This window comes from Protopterus annectens, chromosome 2.part1 (assembly GCF_019279795.1).
Source record: "Protopterus annectens isolate FY-2018-M chromosome 2.part1, PAN1.0, whole genome shotgun sequence".
In the NCBI taxonomy this organism is placed as follows: domain Eukaryota; kingdom Metazoa; phylum Chordata; order Ceratodontiformes; family Protopteridae; genus Protopterus; species Protopterus annectens.
This window is the reverse complement of record NC_056729.1, coordinates 446,363,275-446,389,212: the sequence shown is the minus strand read 5'-3', so window position 1 is coordinate 446,389,212 and position 25,938 is coordinate 446,363,275. Positions and strand designations below refer to the sequence as shown.

General features: G+C 39.2%; 1 protein-coding gene across 1 annotated transcript in view; it reads left to right on the top strand.

Moving 5' to 3' along the window:
* The window catches only part of NR3C2 (nuclear receptor subfamily 3 group C member 2), a 1,048,765-nt gene that overhangs the window by 604,329 nt on the left and 418,498 nt on the right, over positions 1 to 25,938 (top strand). The window contains exon 5 of the mRNA XM_044062249.1: positions 16,664 to 16,780. Coding sequence (XP_043918184.1) covers positions 16,664 to 16,780 — 117 coding nt within the window. The remainder of the gene's footprint in view (positions 1 to 16,663; positions 16,781 to 25,938) is intronic.

Here is a 25,938-nt window from a genome sequence, read left to right as displayed (position 1 = left end):
ATGAAAAGTAGACTTAAGGGTCTATATGACTTTGGGTTTGTCCTACTCTACTTTCCGTTAAAGATAGGATTAATAAGCACATGTTTCCAGTCTCGAAGAATCTTCCCATATGGCCAGGTAAGGTTGAAAACCAGTAGTCCCTTAAATGTCAGATGAAATAAACTAAAGCATCATTTAAAAAGTGGTTCAAGAAGCCATGGTTTTGAAATTGTCATTGCTTGCACGTTTTATCCTCTGCATAGGTCACTTACTCAGACATTGTTTCCAGGTGGTCCTGTAAAGGCACTTTTGTTTCTGTCTTATGCAGTCAACAAATTAAAATGTAATAATAATCAGGAAGTGCAGAGAGGAGGTGTGCTTCTGGGGGGGTGGGTAAACCTACACTGTGCTGTTTTTGAAATAAAAATGTGCAAAACTGTGTGTTTTGCATAACTGACAACTGCACGTGTGCATTGGTTTTGAACTGTAGAGAAATTCATCTTATTTACGTAACCAGCAATCATTAAGTAAATGGAGTGGATTGTTGCTCTCTTGTCACCAGACCTATTTTTTTGTCATGACCTTATCACTGATCATTTCCAAGTGTGCGTTTCATTTGTGCCATAAGTTAAAAAGGTACTTGCATCTCATCTGTCACCAGTGCATGTAACTGTTCATGTAGTGCCTTGATGAGTTCATTAAGAATCCTTATGAGAGCAGTTTTGATGACTGCTAGTTACAGAAAGGAAGATGTACCAGGGGTAGTCTGATTAAAATCTAAAGCAATAGCAGAAGCTTGGTAAAGCTGTTAGACATGTTTCTGACAGCTGCCTATTAAACAGCCTTTGGTTGACATAGTTTCTGTATTGTGAGGTAGATGACTTGGTAATAACATTCCTCTGATTCAGTGAAAGGGCTTGTGCCATTTGTTATATACTAAGCAATGCAATGATACATCAGACTGCATCCAAGGCAGCTGACTCCTGCATGCAGTAAATAAAGACTGCACAACTCTGTCAGTAATGTGTATACACGTCAGTGAAAAAAAAATGAGAGTTCTGCTTCTCTCATGAAAGTGGAAGGAAGCCACACTGTAAGAAAGACCATGACTGTGAAGCCTATAATGAAGTAAACAAGGCTGGCAATATGAGGAGGAACTAGGAGGATCCTGGGTAGAAAGTGTCATTCAGGACTACCGATATCCTGCCTCTCAGCTGCATAAAGATAAGGAGGTACTCTAGTGATTACAGGGACCTGTCAAGATGATGGACAGAAAACAAAGAGCTATCATTATTCTGTGAGTACGTGCTGGTCTGAATAACGTATGTGCACTTTACAGCTGCGCACCAGGAAGTATGTGAAAAGTAATCTCAACATCCCTTCTGACATTGTATTACTGATCTGTTTTTTTTTTTTTCCAAGTTTCTGTTTAAAAATGTTTCTGGTATATGAGGGAAATAACATTGTAAAATCTGACAGTAAAGAGTAAAAAAAAAGATGCATGGCCTTTTTGACCTCTAAACCAAAAGTGTTATTTCAGTCTTGACATTTCAAATCCATTCGGTCACTGACCCATTGGTTCCAGCAGCTTCAAGCTTCTAATCGTAACTCCTGCCTCTAACATAGATCAGTGCTGTATAATTTTACTACTGACAGTAGAAAGTAGTGAAGTGTTTAGGTTTATTCCTGTAGCTGCTAGTTTCCTGTATGCATTTAGGACTGTTCTGCTTTCTCTGTGACAGTGCCGTCTTGGAGATGGCATAGATGTGTTGCATGGGATGCGGAGTGCTTGTGGGGGGTTGTCACCTTCAAACATGCTTGTTTTCAATGACTTGCAGTTTATTAATGTGAAAGTGCACAGTAGTCAGTGTGTTGGTCTCTCAATGAGCTGGCTTTCAACAAGAACAGGGGATTTTTGACAGGTTGGACTTCATGGTATGGGGCTGAATAAATTGCCAGCCAACATTACTGGTAATGAGTGTAATACATATAGAGGCATAAATTAAAGGTGTATTTGTAAGTTCTATGTTTTTATTTATTCCTGTGTTACAGTAGTAGAAATACGTCCATATGTCAGGGACCCATGCTAATGATGGGAAGGGTTTATGTGCCACATTGACCAGTGTGTGCTCGCCATAAAGCCCAGCAGCTCTAGGTCAGTAAGCTACTGGTAGCCCGCTGGTGTCCAGTTGCCCAGCTTGAGTTAACTGGAATAGCTCATTTGAGTGAAAGATGGACGTAACAAATAGTGAACCTGCCAAACATTAACTAATAATTGCCATAATCAATGAAGGTTCACTGATAGGAAGTGAATGACATGATGGTGAGGCTGGACATCCTGTATATCCAGGAGAGAAGGTGGAATGGCAGTGCAGTAAAGCCACTTGGCTTGGGATCCAGAATCTACTACTCATGAGGAGGACAGACTAGAAATGGTGTGGGAATTGTAGTGGGGGAGAGACATCAGAAGACAGTGAGGGATGTCATCAAAATTAGTAACAGACTCATGGTAATCAAGACTCCAGTGTAACGATAGAGCAGTAACCATAACCTCAGCCTATTTTATATAGCAGGATTGTGATAGTGAGAAAAAGACTATATTCAGAAAGCAGTCATAATGAGTCACCTGAATGCACATATTGGGACAGACAGGCCAGGTTATGAGGACAGTTTGGATCCACATGGGTGGAGCAACAGGAATAAAGGGAGAGGCAATTCCAGACTTCAGTGTGGCAAATGGCTTGCTGGTAGTCACGTGGTTCAGAAAGAAGGATAGTCACAAGATCACATACAAAAGTGGCCAAAAAGGAAAGGGCACTGGGGTAGAATCAGTGATTGCAAAGGCATTACCAGTGAGTCAGTCAGCCCACAGCATAAACCATTGGATACCACGGTCATTTGCAAGCAGTGGTCAGAGAAGGCTCTAATGTCAACAGGGAAAATGCCTGAAAGTTGACTGGAGAGAAAGCACAACAGTTTAAGGAATTTCTCAGGGATCTAGCATCTCAAGAAAAAGAGGAAATAGGTAGAGTTGAAGAATGACAGCACCTCAAAACAGCATGTGTGAGGGACTACACAACAGGTATGCATCTGAGCCAATTATGGAAAGCAGGTCCAGTAAGTCATCAAAAGAAAAAAAGAGTGCAGGAAGAAGTGGGAGATAGAAAAGATGGACCAGGCTAGGAAGGAATACTGGTTGGCTAACAATGAGGCTAAGAAAGAAGTTGCAATAGTAAAGAACAAGATGTCAGAGGCACTCTACCAACTTCTGGAAAGTGAGTCAGTAGGTGGCACATGGAAACTCTATCAGGTTGCAAGGCAAGAGAGAAAGATAAAATAGTTAACACGCTTCATAAGGTATGCTAGCAACTCCCTGTTCACCAATCCACAGGACATTAAAGGCAGATGGAAGGAGTACTTCCAGCAGCTTCTGAATGAAGAAAACCCCACAGAAGCTGAACTGCCCCAGACACAGCCCACTGTGAGAGAAGAGCCCACCCTAGAAGTCAAGGAAAACAGCAGACTTAGATGAGGTTACAGCAGATATGATCCAGATGTTGGGTGACATAGAGGAAAATGGCTTCTGAGGGTACTCGTAGCAGTGTGGAGAGAAAGGCTTATCCCAGCTGACTAACACTAGTTCCATTGTTCATAGGTTGGTACTAGGCTATCAGCCTTAGGGCCTATACAAGCCTAGCCATAACAATTCCCTGGCTATTTCTTCCCACACTATTTACTTCCCTGGACCCCCTGTCTAGCAGGGTGACTGACGTGACCCCTGGGGTGAATTTCCTTTCTCTCATCCAATTGTCAAGGTTCCTTTTGAAGAGGGCCAAAGAGGCACTCTGCTTGACATGTATGGGCAATCTATTCCAGAGTCTGGGGAGTTTCTGGGTCAGGAACCTATCCCTCCAGCATGTTTTGTTTATTGTGATGACAAGGTTTAGATCCCTGGAGCTTGTGGCTCTGAGGGATTGGGATTTCTTTAAGTGTAGCATGTCCAAAAGCTCTGGGTTTGACATGGCCTTGTATATTAAGCAGAGATCACCTCTGAGTAGACGATATGCGACAGAGTATAGCTAGAGTTTTTAAGGCGGTCAGTGTAGGGCATCTGCTTTAGGCCTGTGATTCTTTTAGTGAGGTATTTCTGCGGCCTTTCCAGTTGTTGCAGATGTCTTGAGAGGTACATACCAAACGGGGCTTTGTATTCTATAATGGGTCTAATGAGGGGTGAGTACATTGGGGCAATGACCTCATTTTTTCTGGAAGAAAAGCCCTTAGTGATGTGTGCCACATAGAAGGATTTTGTGACTGTTGTGGTGATGTGGTTATCGAAGGTGAGACCACTGTCCACCTGCGTCCCTAAGTCTCTTATCACACTTTCAGTGTTTAGTGTACTGCTACCTATATGGTAATTCACGGGTACATGTTTTTTCCCAAAGGGGATAACTATACATTTCTTGGCATTGAGCTTGAGCCCATGGCCCATTGTTCAAGAAAAAAGGGAACATTCGCAGCTGTGGGCAATACAGTGTTCAGATTCAGATATGGATGAAGCACAACTGACCCAGTGTTTACAGTGAGATAGATACTTGAGAAGACACTAGAAATTAGGAAAGAGTCCAACTGGGCATTCCTAGCCTTGGAGAAGGCATATGACAAGGTCTCAAGAAAGCTGATTTGGGCAGTCCCATGGTAGTCTGAAGCCCTGGAAACATTGGTGAAATTAGTGTAGGCTAAGTACAAGGATCCAGTGATTGAGTGTTAATAGAGGGGTACCCAGTGGTAGTGGGTGTGCATCAGGGTTCATCTGTGAGGCCATTGCTGTTCATACTGGTGATGGACTACGTTAGCAAACAGGTCACAGGGGACATGTCAACAAAACTGCTGTTTGCAGACGATGTGGCATCACAGGCAGACTATAAGCAGGAGCTTCAGTAAAGGGTAGGGAAATGGAGTACAAAACTGAAGGCACATGGGCTGAAACTGAGTACAGATTAGACAGTTGTAATGGCAGCAAATGGGGGAAATCTGAAGAATCTGAACATTGAGATGGGAGGGGAAACAGTGGAACAGGTTAACAGCTTCAAGTGTCTAGGAGGGGCAGTTGAGAAGAAAAGTGTGAATGAGGTGGACAAAGCTGGAATCAGAGTGGCTACAGCCAACTGGCACAGAGTGTGAGGGGTACTGTATGACAGATGAATGCCCAAGAACCGAAAAGTAAGGTGTAGAAAACAGTGGTTCATTCAGTACTGCACTCTGGTACAGAAACCTGGACAGTAAAGGCAGAGCAGTTGAGGAAGCTAGAGGTGATGGAGATGGAAGTGCCTGAGACACTTGGTAAGATGCACGCTGTGGGGCAGAAGAAGAAGAAATGAAGGACATAACAGCAGAAGCCAGAGTAGCTCCAATTACAGTAAAGGTCAAAGAGAACAGATTACTCTGGGTCGGACACACATGCAGGAAAGTAGAAGACAATCTGGTGAAGAAGACTTGGGCAGACAAGTCTTCCTCTTATTTTCATTTTTGGAATCTACCCATAGATGCTCAATTTTGTTAAATTTGTAACATTTCGGTTCACTTTTTTTTTGCTTCCCCACAAGTATAACATTTTCTTTTGTTGCAGTTACTTATCAGATATCCTTCTTTTCCATACAAAACATGTTTCGGGTTGTCCCTAGTATTTTATGATACCCCTATTTCCCTCCATGTTTATCGTGATTTGTATATGTATATTTTTTCTCCTTCTGTTTTTAACACAATATTACAGTCCCAGCCACCAGTCCATAAATCCGTTTTGCAGTGTAAACTTTTGCAGTATAAAGTACTACTTTACATAAAGTGTTCGTATCCTTTCCAAGTCTCTCTTTCTACCACTTTTCAAAATTGTACATCAGTTTTGTTTTTTTCCCCTGTTAAATGCTTTTATCACACAAAGATTTCATGGGTTACAGTCTTTTTTTTTTTCATATTCTCCAAGAAAATTTTCTGTTGAAAAAAGTCAACAAGTATAATATCACAAAATGTGTCTTTGTTAATAAGAATACATGCTCTTACATCATATGCTTTTATACATAAGGAGCTATTAAATTGTCCCACTCTTCATACCTGTCCATTTCTTTGTCTTTTTTACTATGAATCCTTACCACGTACTTTGGTTTTTCATTTTCTTCACCTCCTTTTTCTGTTACTCCACCTTGCCTTCTTTTACTTTCTCTCCTTATGTTTTTTTTTCCATCTCACCACTATTCTTCAGGATTGTCTCTGCATCCTCCTTTTGTATTTTCTCCATAATGTCCCCCCAGGAAACATTTCCTTCATTTTCTGGCTCACTCTGCACCACCATTTCTTTAAGTAAATCATCCCACAACCTTCACAACTGGAAGGTTGTAATTATGCATCCACCATTTGCTGACTCATCTCCATCAAACTGATTTATTTGAAACAATTCCTCAGAATCTTGCACACATTCTCCAGTCTCAATATTTGCTTTCTCCTCCATTTTATTCATTATGCCATCATCTCCTTCTCTCTACAGCTGCCTCTGCAACTGGTATGGAAACAGGAAGTGCTCCTCCATAATGGGTCCCACTCGCAACAATGATGAGTAGGAAGGTTCCCTGATGCCCTGCCCCAATTTCCCGTAGTAATATAAATACCGCCTCAGGTCTCCCTTGAAAAGATGCTACTAGCCTAGTTGGACTAACGTGGTCATCAAAGGAAAATTAAAATGAATAAATAAATTATGGTCCACAACTTGTCCCTATAAATATATATATATATATATATATATATATATATATATATATATATATGTGTGTGTGTGTGTGTTTTGCTGAACCAATTCATGTGTGGGTTCATAGTTTACTACTATAACCATTGTTTTATCTTCATTTATTTTATATATTGGAAAAGTATTAAACTGTCTCGGAGTATTCCACAACGCTGAAACCTTTCTAAACTCCTGCATGATATCGAAATACTCCCTTATTTTCCCTTTAGAGCTTTATAGTCGTTTCTTTTCTTGGTCTGTGAGATTCTCATTATTCTGCAGTACTTTAACTTTTGTCAGCCTCTATAAATAATTCCTCTTACCTTTTCATTGTATCTTATTTCTACCATGTTTTTAAACTCCATTTTCACTTTATCCCACTCACTAGCTATCACTTCTGAATAAATTTCTGTCTTCTCTAACAGCAGTCAAATTATTTTCTCTACCTATTCCTTAAATTTCTGTCTAAGAGATCAATCCAGAAGTGCCAGTGTCTTATTTTACTTTATTTTCCCGAATCTTTATCTTAGTCTTATTGGTGCATGATCTGAAATACTTATTGGCTGTGTGTCAAAAGTTTTCAGTTCAATACACATGCTGCTGTGAAATATAATTTCTGTCTAGCTAGTCCATATGTATTCCTACCACTGACTTCACATCTTCCGTACCAGACATCCTCATACATTTCTGTACCTTCTTTTGGTGTATTGTCCCTTCTAAGTCCCCCTGATAATTCACAGTATTGCAACTTGGGTTCCAGTCCTCGCCATTGCTGAAAGCTGATCATTTCTCCCAGAATTCTCCTAAGCTTCATAATAGCAGTTTCAGGTGGAATATAAATACATGCACATGTCCTCCTTCCCTGCCAATAACCCCTTACTACCACAAGGCTGCCTTTTTCCCTGTTTTTCACTCTTGGAGTCTTAATAGCAATCAGTATTATCACTCCCATTTTCCTTTCTCCCTGACATTCTGCTGGATGCCCATCATGAAATAATTTCTTTGTCAAATTCAAATGCTTATTTCTGTAAATATGTCTCCTACACCATTGTTCTTTGCATACTGTACTTCGTAATATAATTGAGTACTCTTTCCTTTTTGTCTGTACCTATAAGTTCATTTACATTTCATTATAATAATGACAGAGAAGCCATTATAATAGAAAGCTATTTCTCCCACCACCCATTGTGCATGAACGTTCTTTTAAATGTCTGTTTCTAACTTTCAGCTTACATACACACATTGTTTGAAAGGCTGATCCCTTATGATGTTGTTATTTCTCATCTCCATTTGAACCCATCTCACATTTTTAAAGACATTTTGCTTTAATGAAAACATTTAAACAAAAAAAAAAAAGTAAATTGATTTACTGGATCCCCATCCCATTTTAACTTAGAACAAACACACAGCGTATGTGTAGTTTAAAAAATGAAGTATATCCCTCCAGATAAGAGCAGTTGCCCCAAATTGACAGCTGCATCCACAGGTATTACTTAAATCTAAAATTAAGGTTACCCATGCTAAAAAAGTATGTTAAAGCCTATATTTCTGCCCCCCCCCCCCGATGTGAAAAACAGCTTGCTCCTTTCAGAAAAGTGCACTGGCTGCCTCTAAATAAAGAAACTAAATTGTGCATTGTTAATGTACTAAGGCCTCTGGGGAGTTATATTAAATGCATTACTGTAGTAAGGTTTCTGGAGAGTTATATTAAAAGCATTGATGTACTAAAGCTTTTGGGGATGCATCTACTTGTATAGTTTATTCACTTCCTACAGTTTACAACTTAATTTATATTTTCACTAATCCTCTTGCAAAGGTGCATTTAAATGGTAATTAACCATATATTGTACAGTTATATTTACAGACAGTGCTCATACCTCTCATGATTAATTGCTTGCAGCTGCAGTCTTCTCGTCTCTAAGAAAAAGCAGTTGATAATGAACAAAAAACTAGTGACTTCAGATCCATGAAAGATTTTTTGCAAATTTCACTTAAAACACTGTTCAGCCCTCTTGTGATTAATTGCTTGCATCTGTAGATTGTTTGTCTGTCACTGAAAGCCTTTGCTTATGAAAAAAATAGCCAACAACTTTGCAAATGCAAAGGACTACATTTTCTATACCTTTCATCATTTTATCTTGTTTTTCAAGCCTATCTGTTAAAACAACTTGTCTGTAGCTTAAACCAAGCATTAATCTACATGTCCATCTCCGTAAAAATAGGGAAATTAGTTTAATTCTGCATTTAATGTAAGCAATACAATTTTACATCCCCACCCAACAACTCAGGATCACAGCATTACATTAACTTTATCTTACATCAGTTCAGCATTTCTGACGTTGTTATATTGTAAAGCGTGGATACTTTACAACTAAGACAAGTACTTCCTTGCTTTAATATATGCAGCAGTCACTGATAAGACCACCCCCATCTCAGATTTATAACAGCTGTGATTGCACACTGTACAAAACTGCTTTACAATATGACATGCAGTTTACATCATGGCATTTTATGCAAATATTAATAAAAATAAAAGCTATTTTTCTTACATTTACTTGTTTAGTTCTTTCAATGTCCTCCTAAGCATTAATGACATAAAGCGGGGTATATACTTTGCATTTCACCTGCCAGTTTAAAACAGTGAACAAAATTCCAGTCTTTGCATTTCACCTACCAGTTTAAAACAGTGAACAAAATTCCAGTCTTTGCATTTCACCTACCAGTTTAAAACAGTGAACAAAATTCCAGTCTTTGCATTTCACCTACCAGTTTAAAACAGTGAACAAAATTCCAGTCTTTGCATTTCACCTACCAGTTTAAAACAGTGAACAAAATTCCAGTCTTTGCATTTCACCTACCAGTTTACAACAGTGAACAAAATTCCAGTCTTTGCATTTCACCTACCAGTTTAAAACAGTGAACAAAATTCCAGTCTTTGCTTTTCACCTACCAGTTTAAAACAGTGAACAAAATTCCAGTCTTTCCCAGCCACTTCTTGCAAAGCCATGTTTCACGTCTATTCAAATATTTAATTGGATTGTTGCCTTATAGTCTCCCATTTATTAAGTTATTTCACATCACTGGTCTTCTTCCTGATCGTCTCCTTCTCTCACCACCAGTCCTTGGTTCAAGTCCAGGGTAGTCCTGACTCTTCTGGTCAGTTTCAGTGCTTTTTCTGTCACTCAAGCCTTTTTCCTTTGGAACAGTGGAAATTGTTTCAGTGGTAAAATGTCTCTGGGCTTTGTTATTCTCAGGAAAAAATGAGAATCAGAGTCTCTTTCTGCTTGCTGCCTCACTCTTTGTGGCTAAACTTTTTTATTTCTCTGGTTTCTTCCTTAGCTGGTTTGTATCCAAAAATGTCTTTGATCCTCCATGGAAAATATTTTGAAGAAAGCTGGATACACCAACTTGAATCCCTAGTCTCCCTGTCAGCATTCTGGTATTTCTGAGATAAATCTGCTTCTGTTTTGCCTGTTTTGCAATGAGTAAACATTTCCCTAAACATTCTGATGTTCCCAGTTTATAATACTTTCCCTTCTTCCACAATTTTGTCAGAAAAAAAACTCTCTGCTGTGATGCTATGCTCTGGTATGATTGGATCCTTACTAATATTGGTGTTGGCTGCTTTCTCATGACCAGATTTGCAACCTGCAAGCAATGTGCCCTGACAGTTATAAAATCCAGTTATGGAAAACTGCCCGGTTTCTTACTCTACTTTAATAAATTGAATGTAGTCTGTTTTTCTGTAGTACAGCAGAAAATCTCTGGTTTTCTCTGCATACTGTGTCTTCTAAATCTACTGTTTTTGAGAAGCCTCATTCTCAGCCAGCCTTTTTTGATTTCACTGATTTTTGCAGTTTTATTTCTTCATTTGAATAGCTAAAGTTTATTCTCCTTTTCCAGCCTTTACTTACCCATTCAGTGTTTCATATATTTGAAACACCCCTGAGTGCATTTGACTTATTTTTCCTGGAAGCCGTCTCCTGTACCAAAGCTTCAGTGAAACATGAACTACTTTTTGCTGAACAGCTGCAAGATTGTGACCAATCGCTTTTTTTTATTCTCCTTTTCTGGTTTATTTTCTCTTACTTTCACCAAATTTCTTTGCTGGCATCCAGCCAGTGTACTTTCTAGCCAGTAACTGGATTTGTCCCAGATGGATAGCTTTTACTGTTTTATTCTCTCAGTTTCACTCCTGTCATTAGGAGAGCTCTAATCAACCTGTTGATCAGTGTTCACCATCTAGTCCTACCTCCCCATTGTTGTTATTAAGAATGACTACCACACCTGCAAGAAGCCTGAACCCAGCGAGTCACGAGAGGCAGTAAAGTAGATCAGACTAGTCTGTCAGTGAGCAGAAATCCAGACTGTGCCTGTAAGGAAGTTGATTTTTGTGGGGAGTGCTGATGGCTGCCAGTATAGGCAGGCCTTACCTTTCCTTCAGTAAGACAAAAGTATGGTTTCTGAATTGCTCTTTTCCAGGCCTTAGCTGAGTAGTCTATAGTGACAACCAGATTAGTTCTTCAGAACCCTGGGTCACAGGACATCGACCGTTTTGATGATCATTCCTCTGAACAAATTGCATATGAGGAAATTACAGTAAGGAACTCCTTGTATCAACGTTATCAATCACTGTAGACCACCATCCTAATCCTACACTGGATACCTGTATAAGGAAAAAACTGAGATGGTGGACACTGTAACTGAAAAGGGGAAAAAATTATATGACCTGTAGCTAGCCATCTACCATACCCTGTCCACTGAAGCTTAAGACTTAGCTTAGGGCAGCATATTCTAGATTTCAGAAGGAAGGGCTATAGTGTCCCATAGAAGGAAAGTGACATGCAGACTTCATGGAAATGATAAGTATCAACTGAGACTAGGGTTGCCACCTTTTCAAATGGCCAAAGTGGGACATTTTTGGTACAAACATCAGATTTTACAGGCCAACACATACCTACAGTCAGTACAAAGGATAGAACTTAGCTTTTTTGCCTAAATAGAAGCTTATTCTAGTAGCATTTTATTTGCTTATTCTGTTTCTTATAACATTTAGGTATTTTAGATACAGAATAACTGTTTTATATAACTATTACATAAAATATAGGAAATAATTTTGTCCTAAAATCTTAGGACATTTGCCATTTTTACAATTTTTTGTCAGGGCACAACTGCCCAAAGAGGGACTGTCCCTCGCAAAGTGGGACAGGTGGTAACCCTACTGTGACTTTAAAACTTTCCAGACAGTCTGGTTTCCTGGAACGTGAATATTGTCACAAAGAACACCAAAGTGATGTGGTACATTAACCTGCATGAGGAAACACTTATTATCTATGTAGGCTAGCTGTGCAGACCTGGGAGGAGGCTATGAAATCCAAAGTGTTCCTGAAAGCCACATGTCTACTCACAAAGGAGAACTTCAGGACAGACAGACTAAGCAGAATCTCTGTGTTTCTACATGAGCTAATACTGCACAGAGAACCTTTGTAGATCTCACAGACTGGGTATACAGGAGATATACGATTGTCTGAGCAATTGATACAGGTCTTCTCTAGTGCAACAAATATAAGAGCTTGAGCAGTGGCTGCCTTTGCTCTAAATTGGTCAGATCTGCTTCTGTATGCTGTACTTTTTTGCTTCCCAGGGTAATCACAAAAGCTGAAGGGGAAGAAGGCAGAAGTTATTCTGATATCTCCTTTCTAGCTCTAGTAGCACTGTTTGTCTTACCTTCTCTAGATGAGAAGGGAAAAATCTTCCTTGCTACCTCAGCATGTGACCTTCTGATGCAATAAGTGAGTTCCTTGTACATCCTAATGTGGCTATACTGAACCTATTATTGTGATTTATGTGACCTTATAATGCTTTGAACACATTTATTTTAATGGCAGGTTAGTACTTATGAAGGAAGCTAGAAGACCAATTATCAAAAAATCATATCTAGCAAAATGGAAAATATATTACTGTGGTGCCATAGGAGGAACCAGGAACCAAACCAGGTTGCTATGTTTGTGGTTCGCCTACATCCTTCTGAGATGTTTCAGGCTTAGCACATACTTGTCTTAAGGTTTACCTCTACACCTTCTACTGAGATCCAGAACTCTGTGCTCAGGTAATTTCTGAAAGGTATCCTCTCTCTTTGGCCCTCCAGGAGATATCTGGTTACAGCCAGAAGTTTGAACTTTGCACTGAAGAAGCAAATCTCATTCCCCTTTTAACCAGTTTCTTCTTCTTCACCGTGCTTAGAATTCATACATGGAAAACTGCACTCCTCGTTGCAGTTACTTCAGCTAGAAGAGTCTCGTAACTTCAAGCACAGATATGTAATGAGCCATATCTGATATTCTGTAGGGTAGGTTAACCTTATTCTCTATCCTCGCTTTCACACTAGAAGTCATTACCAAAATGGAAACAATTCAGCTCCTGTTTTATTCCCAAAACCTCAGAACAAGGTGTAACAGATTCTTCACTCATGACATATGTAGGCAATTGAAATACTGCACACACACAGAACAAAGGCTACCAGAAATAAATATAGAGCAGCTCTTAATCTCCTTTGGAGGGAATAAACAAGGATTTTCAGTGACAGAACAAACCATTTTCACTTTTATTACAAAAATCAGAAAAAGGATTTTACAGGACAAAAGGATAGGCCCCAAACTATAAGGAAGAGCAGCAACTATTACTGTGGACAGGGCACAAGATATCTTACACAGCCGTATGGTACTCTGGCTACAGTTTCTTAAAATGTATAGATTGCCTGTAATTTTCAGTGCTATGGCTGGGTTCACCACTGCTCTATTGAAGGGCAATGCTGTATTGTTTCAGTAAGCAGTAAGCCAGCCTTGGTGCCTAGCAAAGACAACATCAAGAATCTTCCCTTAATTTTGGACTGTGGTCTACATTACAAACATAATACCGCTGTGTAGATAACGTACTGTAATTGTAGATGTTGAAGTGTCATTACTGTTTGCAGTGCTCTTTCCTTTATTCCATCCCCTCATTTGATTGGGTTGCTTAGGAGCTAGAGAGGGTACCCACTTCCTTTCCCCTCTTTTTTTTTTTTTTTCTCCATTCTCTGTCACCCCTCTCTTGGAGTTTTTCAGGTATTTCAGGAGAACTTGGATGCCTCGGCCTCAGACCTTGCTGCAGGGAATCTCTCCGTCCTATTGACTTCTGTTTAGGCTCAGCACTGACCTGTAGAGAGGTGTGAAATAACTAAAGCTATGTGGACAGACATCTGTATGTACCAGGTATGTACAGGAGACATCAACCTGGCCAAGGGGAGGGGTGCTCAGCTCTGAAGGCTGAGCTAGACATCAGTCTCAGCCTGCAGCAGGGACCCCATTCAAACTCTTATGTTACACTGTTTGGGTTGCCTACAAGTGTACTTTTTTAATTGCATAAAATTAACTGGCAGTCTGCAGGAGCTAATTATATAAATGCAGCTGTCAATGTTAAATGCATACTTTGGAAGAGGCAACATAAGGGCAGATAGCAAAATGCAATTCTAAACTGCCAAGTACCAGTTAGTTAATAGGTCCACATGGATAGCCTATTGGATGACACCTTTGAAGAAAAATAATTATATTAGAAAATATTTGTGAATACAGTTGTAATTAGAGGGAGTGTCTTGCCACAGTAAAATATAATGTTGATTTTACCTGTTACATTGTGCATGACTTAAGTACAAAAACGTATGCTGAAAAAGCCAAAAAGTACATTCAGTACAGAACTGTCAAAATGCGTGCATATGTTGATAAGAGCTATATGAAACAAGTAACCCAGATGTGTCACCATGGAGAAAAGAAACCTTAAGAAACATGAATTCCAGAGTTCATATTTTCAGAACAGGTAACAGAATCTAATAGGCAGACAAATACCATTCAGTGCCTTTCAGCAAGAACTAAAAAACAAACATACCTCACAGCTAGGTGCTGCTTGGATTAGGGAAAGCATTAGGAGTTAACTCTGGAATACAACAGCATAGTTGTAGAGGCCATAAGTGTGAGCATTTTAATCAGGATGTTTTTCTGTAAGCCTTAGTCGTCTTCTATCAAAATAATCATAAAGTTCTCTGATGTCAATGCTGCACGTCCGAAACTTAGTGTATATCAGATATGTCAGTGTGATGTGCACAACAATGCTTTCATGCTGTTATGTGGTTACTTAGCCCTTTGTTAATACGTGTAAACCTACTACAAGCCCAAGTGCCTTTTCAGGGGTGACTCAGGAGTGCTGTCTGTGTAAGTGACTTGCTCAGACTCACATAGCAAGAACATTAATAATGAGGAAGCCAAACCTGGCATTGTACGATAATGCTCAGTATCAGTTCTCTCAATCCTCTTATCTAAAATGCCATCCTGTTTTAGAACATAGCAAGCGTAAACCACTTTGGAGACAGTTGTCTTCTTTCCCTAGCAACTTACATGCTGGTAGTCACATTTACACTTATTTCTCCAGATGTAACCTTTTTCATAATGTAAGTTAAATATAGTAACACCAGAGCTATTTTAAGCACTGCAGAAAAAATTTGCTGTCTTTCCTGTTCAATGAATCTGTACATTTTTTGCAGATCGGCAACCGATTATAAAAAAATGAAAATAAATCAGAGTGTCATTGAGGTAGGCAACATACCACCCCTCAAAAATTAATTTTACCACAGCTTAACATGGCACGTGCTTGGAAACTCACAGCAAGGTTTCAGTGAATTTCAGTGAATCATTGTATGACACACAACATACCGATTAAAAAAACACATGTTCACTATGGGAGTCAGATGGCTACTGGTGCTTCCACTCACATTTACATTCGTTATGCAAGTACTGGATATTATGTTAGAGAGGGAACACAGCTTAATATACATACATTTTTTTTGTTCAGCTGCATGATGAAATGCATGATAACCCAGTTCTACAAAAATGCTATCATGAAAATAAATACAGTTCCTTAGCATCGGATTGTAAATATCCAGTAAGTGTTGCTTTGTATTAGGTGCTGTTAACTATCTTCACATTAGAAAAATGACTGACACACACTGCATTCAGTTCTGTTGAAACCCCCACCCCCACCCCACATCTTCACAATGCATTAAACACTCATGTTTGAAACTGCTTTGATGTGTAACACATCTTAATTTTAAAATGGTTTTAATGTATTCCTGTTACATAACCCTGACAATCAACTTACCTGACATCTGCATAATACGACTCTAGATGATACAGTTTGAAGACAGTAATGGCTTGTGGGTGTTCTCTCATAAAGAACTGCTATTTTTGTTTGTCTGCCGTATTGTAGATTTAGAGATTTTTGATAATTATGCACTTTCTTTTTTAAATATATTTCAGTGACATTTCTTTTCAAGAGCAACATAGATGAAACACAATCTCAGGGATACATTACATTCTTTAATGTTTACACAGTTATACATCTGTAGTTATATCAGTCAGATGCGCTGACTGAGACCACTGTTGCAGTGCAAAAACACTGATTCATTGCATGGTCGAAGACGTAACCTCTGCAAAAACATGTTAACCTCCTGTGATTTGACATTACTTTGTTGACGTTAAGCATGTTAAGATAATGTCAAATTGACCTCACCCATTAGATCTATAAAATACACGCAAACACACACACACACACACACACACACACACACACACACACACACACACACACACACACACACACACACACACACACTATTTTGCATCATTGCAACAGTAAACAAAGTTTGTTAATTGTTTTGGCCAAATGCCACAACTGCTACCATTAAAGACTGATGAATGTCAGTGAAAGCTTTATCTGTTGTACTAAACAGTAACATTTTTGTTTTTACATTTATTCACAGATGTATTGTAAATGTTTTTTTGTTTTTTTTTGTTTTTTTTGGTTTGTTGTTTTTTGTGTATTCAGGACAGCACAACTACCTGTGTGCAGGAAGGAATGACTGCATTATTGACAAAATTCGGCGGAAAAACTGCCCTGCGTGTCGTTTACGGAAATGTCTTCAGGCTGGAATGAATTTGGGAGGTAACAACATTGCTGGGTTTATATACTGTTTTTGTATGTCTCCTAATTGTAGTGGCTCTTACATGGTTTTGAGTTCCTGGAACATCGTGGAAGATTATTGTGGCAGTTGAGCAAGAGAAGGAAATTATAGGACCTACATTTTGTCTGCTGTATGGGAATTGCAAAATAAAACTGAACAAGTCCTGAAAGAAGCTTAGTTTTCATTTGAAATGCATTTTATTCCCAATGGGTTCTTAATGTAGTATCACCTTTAACTTGAAAAGATGCTGGATAAGTACACAGAAAGGTAAATCAAAGGCAAGTTTTAGCATAACCATAGGCTCCTTACATTTTTTCATTAAACAGCTTGAAGAATAGAGTAAAAGAAAACAAAATGAGCACTTTTTTGTGGATTTCCCCAGACTCTAATGTCTGGTAATTGTTATTCAGGAACATAAAGTGATATGAGGCATGTGAACTAGTGATACTACTTAATTTGAGCTCGTTCCTTTGTGCATTGATTCTGTGTCATGTAATTGGTTTGTGTCACGTAATTGTTAAGGTGTTATTTTTGACCTGGCTGTTAGACATTTCACATTGTTATTTATTTATTTATGCTCAATCGTGTCTTTTGGCTTTTCCGGTTAGGGGTCGCCACAGCGGAACTCCGGTCCGCTAATGATTGGCAGTAGATTTTTACGTGTTGGCTTGCCGGGCCTAACGCACAACCTTCAACGAAAGAACACCCATTCACGCATGTCGCCACACAGCAGACTCTCTAACTGAGAATCGAACGGGCAACGTCTAACTGTGAGGCGACAACGCTACCGCAGCACACCACCGCAGTCTACCCCACTTAATTGCCGCTAAACTCGGAACATCACCCCTATGGTTTACTCTGAGTGCCTCTGTAACTGTTTGCCTTGTGAGTCCAGTCATGTCCCTTCACTGGACAGGCTTTCTAACCTCTTAAAGGGCTAAGCCTTGAAGGTGCTTAATTCAGGGCCAAAGAGTGAAGAATCATATGGGAAGTGGTGGACTTGTGCTAGGAGCCATCATTCTGCTGGTGGCTTATCAGGATTCTTAGCGGGGAGAACACTGTATACTTATTGCAGCATATATGCAAAGTGTGAACCTGCATGTTGTGTACTTGGGCAACTGTTACTTTTACTTCCTACAGGTCTTTCAAGGTCTGTGATCTCCACTAAAAGTAACGCAGACCATGAAGACCTCTGCACACCCCCCCCCCCCAAGTAGGAAAGCAGATGACCAACCATGTCTTCTTCTCCTTATCTCCCTTGGACCATTTTGCATCTGCTTCAGTGGGCCTGCATCACCCTTATTTTCATGATTTTGTTTCATGCTACATTTGCGTTCTTACTGTTACACTGAAGTACCCTGCCTTTGCAAAACCATATAGAACTTGTAATGTTGTTTGCTTTACCTTCATTGTAATTGTAACCTAATTTTGTTCATAGGTTCATATGTAGTTACTAGGCATAAAGTCAAAGAGATGTTTGAATCTCCTAGCTTACCTACCCAGTTACCCCAGGGCACTATCTGGTTAAGTGACTTGCACAGAGTCATACAGTAGGTAAGTGGGAACTGACAGAATCAAACCCTGAACTACAAGAAAGTTTATTAACAGTTCATATCCTTAATCCCAAGCACTAACTTCTTGTTCTTAATCAAATGAGATGTCAGAGTAGAAAAGCAGTGTATCCAAAAAACAGTAGGCGCACTACCGCATGCCAGCAGATTCATGCATTGTACATCTGTCTGGCAGTCTGTCTGCAGTTGTGCTGACTGGATGCACACATCTACACATATCTCTCAGGGTGCTGCTGTAAAACCTTTGGAGTGAGTCCAGACGACTGCTGCTTGCACTGGCATGATAGGAAGTCAGGTGGACAGAAGGCTGTGAGTACTTGCCTGCCCCCTTGTTTAGCCAAGAACAGTAGCAGTTGCACTTTGCCAGATAAAATTGTGATAATAGCACAGCATTTAAGCTGAGTGGGAAGAAATGCACATATGATATCACTATACCCATTACCTGCCTAGTTCTGGAATGGAAACTGAAATTTATTTGTACATTTGTTAACCAGGTGGGTATACTGGTCTGTGCACCACTTTTTAGGCAAGATCATACAGGCACACAGTACAAATGTGAGACAATTAAAAGGACAGCATAGAAAACACTTGGAACAAACGGTAGTGAGATATGAATGGCAGTATTACAAATTTCGTAATAAATAAGCAGCTGTAGCATTATGCGCAATAGAGCATTGCAGTGTAGCGTAGCACATCCCATGTTAAAACTAAGTTAAACGAGTTGTTGCAACAAGTGTATGTGTATTATATAGTCTGTCACATCCAGTAATGTAAATGGGAAGAGGTGCTACTGGGGGAGAATAAAACAGAAATGTAGGTGAAAGAATGAATAAAAGAGGTCATAGGAGGAGGGAGGGGCATGTATGAGGCATGGATGATCGATTGTAAAACAGCAAAGAAGTAGAAGTTAAGGAACTGGTGGGGTATTAGACTGTAAGGGAGGAGAAAATTGTCAGGATTGACTTTTCATTAAGGTTTGCTAGAGCCTGGCTTGAATTTAAACTGTATAATAAACCATGAAATACGCTGGAGATTGGAAGCCAACTTTCAGTGTTTTATGTTTGGCTTACATTTGGTGGAGGTCCTTCAGGTGGTTGGGACTGGCTTCAGAAGAATAGGCCAGGTAACCACAGAAAAACAATGGTTATTTTTCCAAAATAAGCATCATGTACACATAATTAAATGTATATATTGGAAATTCAGCTCACCAGATGTGAGGACATCATCAGAAAAATGCCTCCCACATACGATCTGTTGTATACATTTATAGTCAAATATTTTTGCCTGTTATATTCCTAAAAATTTCAGGCATTCAGCAATGCAGGTGGATTTACTTATGCAAAAGCAAAAAGTACTACAGCAGTTATTTATTTTTGTTATAGAAATTATGAGTTAATTGTCATCTCAAATGCAGGCTTGGATTGGTGGTGTGTTTCTTTTAAGTTTGCATCAAGGATGAATATTGTACTGAATCTGTGTCTTTTTCATTTGTACTTGCATTCTTTGTGTAAGAGAGAGCTTTAAGACAGCATTTTTTTTATTTCTTTCTAAAAATGGTATGCTACTTTACCTACCATGTTACTTAATAATGGTAACTTTCTTCATTTCTCAGCAAAGCCCTGTTTTGTGACTGAAAAATAGACTGCATGTTAGGGAAGATGTGAGCATTGCACTGTTATTAGCATTTGACAGCAGCAGAAGGCTCACTGTGTTGAAGCTCAACTATTGGTTGTGCAAGTATTTTCCTTCTTTTTGAACCTTACAATGTGCAGTGCATTGAAAACATTTACAGCAACAGCACGCCACAACTTCTGTCAATGTGAACATACTGTATATGTATGCCTGATAGTTACTAAACATATTAAAACCAACCAAAACCCACACAAGTCTTGTACCTTTTGTATTTAATAGTGGAGCGGCGTGTAATTGTTTACATCAATCAGTTCTCAAGCTGTGCAGCTACGCTGCCACCTGTACAGCTTCTTACTCCTGTAATTTGTTTCTTTTTACCTCAGTGTTTTGTATTGTGAAAATTTCCTTGAAATTGTGAAAGTACACATTCTTACACACAAAGCTGTTTTCATTTGCCGTTCTTATGTTCTTCTGCGGGTTTGATTTATGCATTGCCAGTGCCCTACAGGCATGTCCAATGAGTAATTTTAATATTTGAAATCAACTAAATAACATTGTTTTTGAAAATGTAGTGAAAACTTTCTGGAGTAACTAATTTCTGAAAAATTGTACAGTAAAGCTATCCTTAATACACTTGCGGAATGTAAACATTTTGCAGCTTTCAGTGCCTGTCTAAATGCCTTGTTTATCAACTTCTAGCAGAGCTGTGTGACATAATATCTTTTATAGTAATTTTTTGCTTACATTTGTTGCTGCAGTTTTATTTAAATTATGAGTGCTGTTTCTCCCTCTGTAGTATTTTCTGTTTATTATCATAGCAGTTTTACTAAACTAACATTTTGAGTGTGTTAAGTAAAATACATTGTGCAGTCGTCATCATAAGTTTTAAAGTGTTTTTCCTTTGCACTTGTTATGAACTTCCTAACTTTCTTCAAAATTAGTTCTTGCATAAAATGTTGAAATACATTAGCACCGCAGATTAATGTGTATTTTTCTTTTAGTATATAATATTATGTAACATTAAGTCATATGCTGGATTTCACCTTTATAATAGCATCTTTCCAGCCACAGATTTGTACAGCCTTGGGAGTGCTTTGTTGTGAAATCACACCAGAGTTGGTCTTTGTAAAATGATGTTGTTTTAGACTTATGTAGTCCCTTGCCTTATTACAAAGACTGGTTCATTCAGTTGTGCTTTATTTAAAAATGAAATGTGTAAGGCTTTACACTTATGAAATAAGTTTTATTGCTCCTAAGTGCTGTGAATGTTTGACTTCATAGTTTATATGAGGTATCCAGAAGTGCTTGCATTATCTGCCAGTAGAGAAGAGTGAAAACTTCAGGTGCACATTAAATGCAGCTACAGTCCTTAATGAAATACATCTTTTGTAGTCTGTCCGCCTGCTTCTTTGTCATTCTGTGTAAAGAAGAAGAAGGGTCATACTGACAGCTTCACCTGCCGAAGAGTGATGTATAGAGTAATAAGCATTGTGACATCACGCTGGTGTTTTCTTTCATCAGAATGCTAGCGGGAAGTTGGAATTTGGTAGGAAAGTAAAGATATAAAACGAATGTAAACAGTCATCAGGCCTAAGACATGACACTGAAGTTGTGTGTGTGTAAGGTGTTTCTTCATTGTGTAGTGTTCTGTATTATATTCCTGTCTGATGCTACAGGTCATTTTCTGCTAGAGAAGTGCTTTAAGGTTTAGAAACCAGTAAAATACAGCAGTGAGGATAACCTTTTGGTTAAAATTTTTGGATGGGACCAAGATAAACTAAGCCTTAGAAAAGAGACACTGGAAGAAACCATATGCTATCCTTTTGAAACAATCCACTATACCTACTGTTCCAGTAAAAATAATATGTTTTATGTATTTGAGGAGTATTAAACAGTAAAAGAAAAAGGGACAGCTGCCTCCTAAGCACCTCTATGTGCTTTACTGTGCCATTTAAATAGTGTATGTGGGCCTTTTGCAAAAAAAAAAATATATATTTATATATATATATATATATATATATATATATATATATATATATATATATAGATAGATAGATAAGTGAGAAGTCTGCTGAACTAACACTCAACTGGACTTTTTATTTTTTTCCTGTTCTTCCAGTGGTCAGCTGGTTCCTTGTATTGCCATCCTCTATCATTGTCTGTCTTAAAGAAGAATGATACATGTAGGGTATTGCAAATTTTTTCTTTAATTTTCAAATTTTTGGTAGAGTATTTTTAATTATTGTAGCTGATAGCAGTGTTTCTTGCAAGGAATGTAAAATTTCTGTATTGGAGTTGGAACTTGTTTTTTTTTTTTTTTTCTTTTTTCCACAGCTGGCTTCCTGAAGTCTAATCAAGTTGTTTTTGTAATGTTAAAGATGGTTTTGCAGATTCCCAGTGATTATGGAACATTTATTTTTATGGGTTTGCATTTGTTGAACAAGTTTGCTCAGTTTCAATGAAATTAAGATTGTTTTGCATTTCAACTCACCTTGGAAAAATAGACTGATATTAATTTTCTGTAAGATTGACTGTTAAGCTGTTGTGTATCTACTTTGTGTTTCTATAGAGGAATTGAAAGAACAGCCATAGTTAAGGAGTCCTCCACCCAGAAAAACAGCACCATACAAACCATATCCAACAAAATCTGGCACTTTATCTCAAATTCCTTTCTCAGGGAACCTCACCGTTTCCGATGCAAAGTGGCTTGTTGTCTGAGAGGTCTTCACTTTAAACTGCTGCACCTGAGTCCTTCTCCCTTCTAGCTTTCAAGCTAGCTGAAAAAAGTCATCCACCAACTTCAGGGTCCACTCCCCAGTAACTCCCACAACTGAACTGAATCATACCAAGCAGTCATTCACTGTCTTGTCCTTTACCCTTTGTCAATCTCCGCCCGTTCACTTGAAAGAATCTTACGGGCATCAGTAAAAAGGGTGCCTTCTCAAGGAAATTCAGTGCTCCTGCCTCCAAAGGAGTCACATCACGTAACATCTAGCCACTGTCTCCTCTCATGTTCTACTTTCTTTTAATCCTTTACTTTCATACCTCTGAGGTAATGTTGCAAATACTGTACATAATTTACTTCTTAAATGATTACAATAATTATGCATGTGACAGTCAGACACACCTAAATGTGACAAAAATATTGATTATTATAAATATCATACACATTGATGTATACCAGCTGTGTATTAATGCTAGTCCTAGTGACTATTACTGGAAAAAGCATGGCATTATTCTGCCTTATCAACCATGTATTTAGTATGATGTACTCAGCCTGTGCCTGAAAATGGTCAGTTTTGGTTAGTGTAATAATCCAGTTAACGAGTGCATAAGTAGGTTATGCATTACTCACCCATGAGTTTAATTACAGTACTTGGAGTCGTATCTTAATTTTGGCATTAAATTAAATAACTGTATTTACATATATATGTGTCAGTTACCTTTATATAGTCATATTCAGTTTTATTCTCTAGTACCTTTTCTCCATGAGAGCTTTCATGTGCTTTAAAAGTCTTTTGGCTTCTCCTGTTAGGGGTCGCCACAGCAGATCACCAGTGTGCAGATTGATTGGCAGTGGAGTTTTTATGGTGTCGAGTTGCTAGCCTGGCACCCAACCTTCACAGTAGACGCGCGCGCGCGCACACACACACACACACACACACACACACACACACACACACATAAAAAAAGCACCTACTGCATGTCTTTAAAACTCATTTTGACTGCAGGGAGGGCATGCAGACTCCGCAAAGAAGGTGCTCCAGCTGAGAATCAAAACGGAGAGCCTCTTGCTGTGAGGTGACAACTCTAACCACTGCACCACTACAGCCAAACTCAACAATAAAAACACTTACCTTAAGTAATTCATTGTGTATAGTATGCCAGAGTAATCCTTTAGCTTAACGTAATGTTTAATTATTACTCTACAGATGTTCTTCGTGTTTCACTGTTGCAGTCATCACACTTGGGTTATCTGCCTGCAGGTAGCCTTCAGTCGGCCCGAATACCAGAGTCTTGGGATTTCTGCGTCGGATGCTGTCACTTCTTCCATGACTTCAGGTCATCAGGCGTATAAAACATGCAGCCGACGCCATTACATCAGCTTTTCTTGCCGAGCAGAGTCGAAGCAGAATCAGTTCGCAAGTGCCGGTCGGCCACCTCCTGAAATTTTCGTTTTTCGAGTTTCAGAACTGAAGTCTTCTAAAAGATAATTACCCTGATGGGGATCCTTTTTTCTTGCTCTAACCGATGTCAGAAAAAATTAATAATAGTCTTGCCTGTGGAAAGCAAATACCTCACAGAAATTTTCATTCTTACTGTGTCACCTTAGGCTCAGACCACGACGTTCCTGGCTGTCGGTTTTGTGCCTTGTTCAACGCCCTATTTGTTGTTGGGCTATATTTGTCACTAAATTATTTCGCTCTCTTTCTCCATATTCCAAAATGGCTTCGATAAGCCACCCGACTACCGATCTTCCGAAAAAACGTAAGGATAAAGACAGAGACAGACCGCATAGGTCCAAAACGGCCGACGACGCTTCCATTAAGCTAGTCGCCAGTCCGCTGGTACTCATTGAGGCGCTTTCGCAGCCCCTGATACCTGCTTCTACAGATTTGCAGGCTTCTACTGAAACCCATTCATGGCGCGAGATGCTTCTTTGACTGTGGAACCTGCGGATGTCTCTACCTTGGATGGGTCCAGAGCCGCTGTGCAGGCACCAGCTTCTGAGGGTGTATTCAGGTCTTCCAATGTTCATATTAAACCGACGACTTTGTTTCAAACCAAAAATACCGAATTTCTCTGGCCCAGAGTTCGCACTATGCCTAGGAAACTGACAACCTTACTTTAATTAGGGGAAGCCAGCCTTCCCCCCCTAAAAGACCAAGAACTGATTTTCCTTCTGATTCTTCAGATCATGGGTCCAGTGACTCTGACCCTTCTGATTACCAGGACATATATTTATCTACCTTTGAGGATTCTGATGCAGAGGATTCCATTCCCTCTGCTTCCCCACCAGAGGATTTTTCCTTTGGTGAAACCCTGCATACCCTCAGAGAGCATTTCCGCTGGGAGTGCCAGGACTACCTACAGTCCAAAAAGAGACTCAGGGAATTTTTTAACGTGCCTCATCACAGGCCTCTAGCTATCCCTCTTGTTCTGGAAATTGTAGATGATGTCTTCATGGAATCCAGCCTTACCCCTGATACCTTGCCTTCAGCTCCCAGGAAACCTGACAGGTACTACAGTGTACCTGACTCCCACAAATTCCTCTTTAAGAATCCTGCTGCAGATCCAGCGACCATTTCCCAGGGACCTAAAGCCATTAAGGCTACTACAGCCAAAAACCCTACCCCTTCAGACAGGGAATCTAGGGCTTTAGACAGATGGGGTAAGAAGGTATACGTTTGTGCTACTCTTGCCATCAGGGCTTTAAATTGCCAGTTTCATATGTTAAAGTATCAGCAACATATTATGGAGCTAATTAAACAGAAAATGATGTTGATTCCTGATTGTGCAGAACATAAAGATTTACAAGAGTTAATGCATTCTGCTAACCAAGTTGGAAAACATATTTTGCAATGTGGTTTTGATGCCTTAGAAGCATCTTGCATGGCTGCTGTCACTGTTCTGTTCTTAGAAGGCATGCTTGGCTTGAGGAACAAATCTTGCCAGACCATGTCAAAGCAAAATTACTAGATGCTCCATTAAACCAAGAGCATTTGTTTGGCACTAAAGCAGAAGAAGTCCTCAAAAAGATGGAGGAAAAAGCTAAATCTATGCAAACTGTTAAAGAATTCTTACAAGTACAGCCACTTAGATTCAGTAGACATTGGCCTTCAAAAAACTGGTCTTTTCCAGTCCCTCCCAGACCTTCTCGGTCCAAACACAGGGCAGCAGACCACCAAGACAGCAGTCTCAGGGTATACACATAT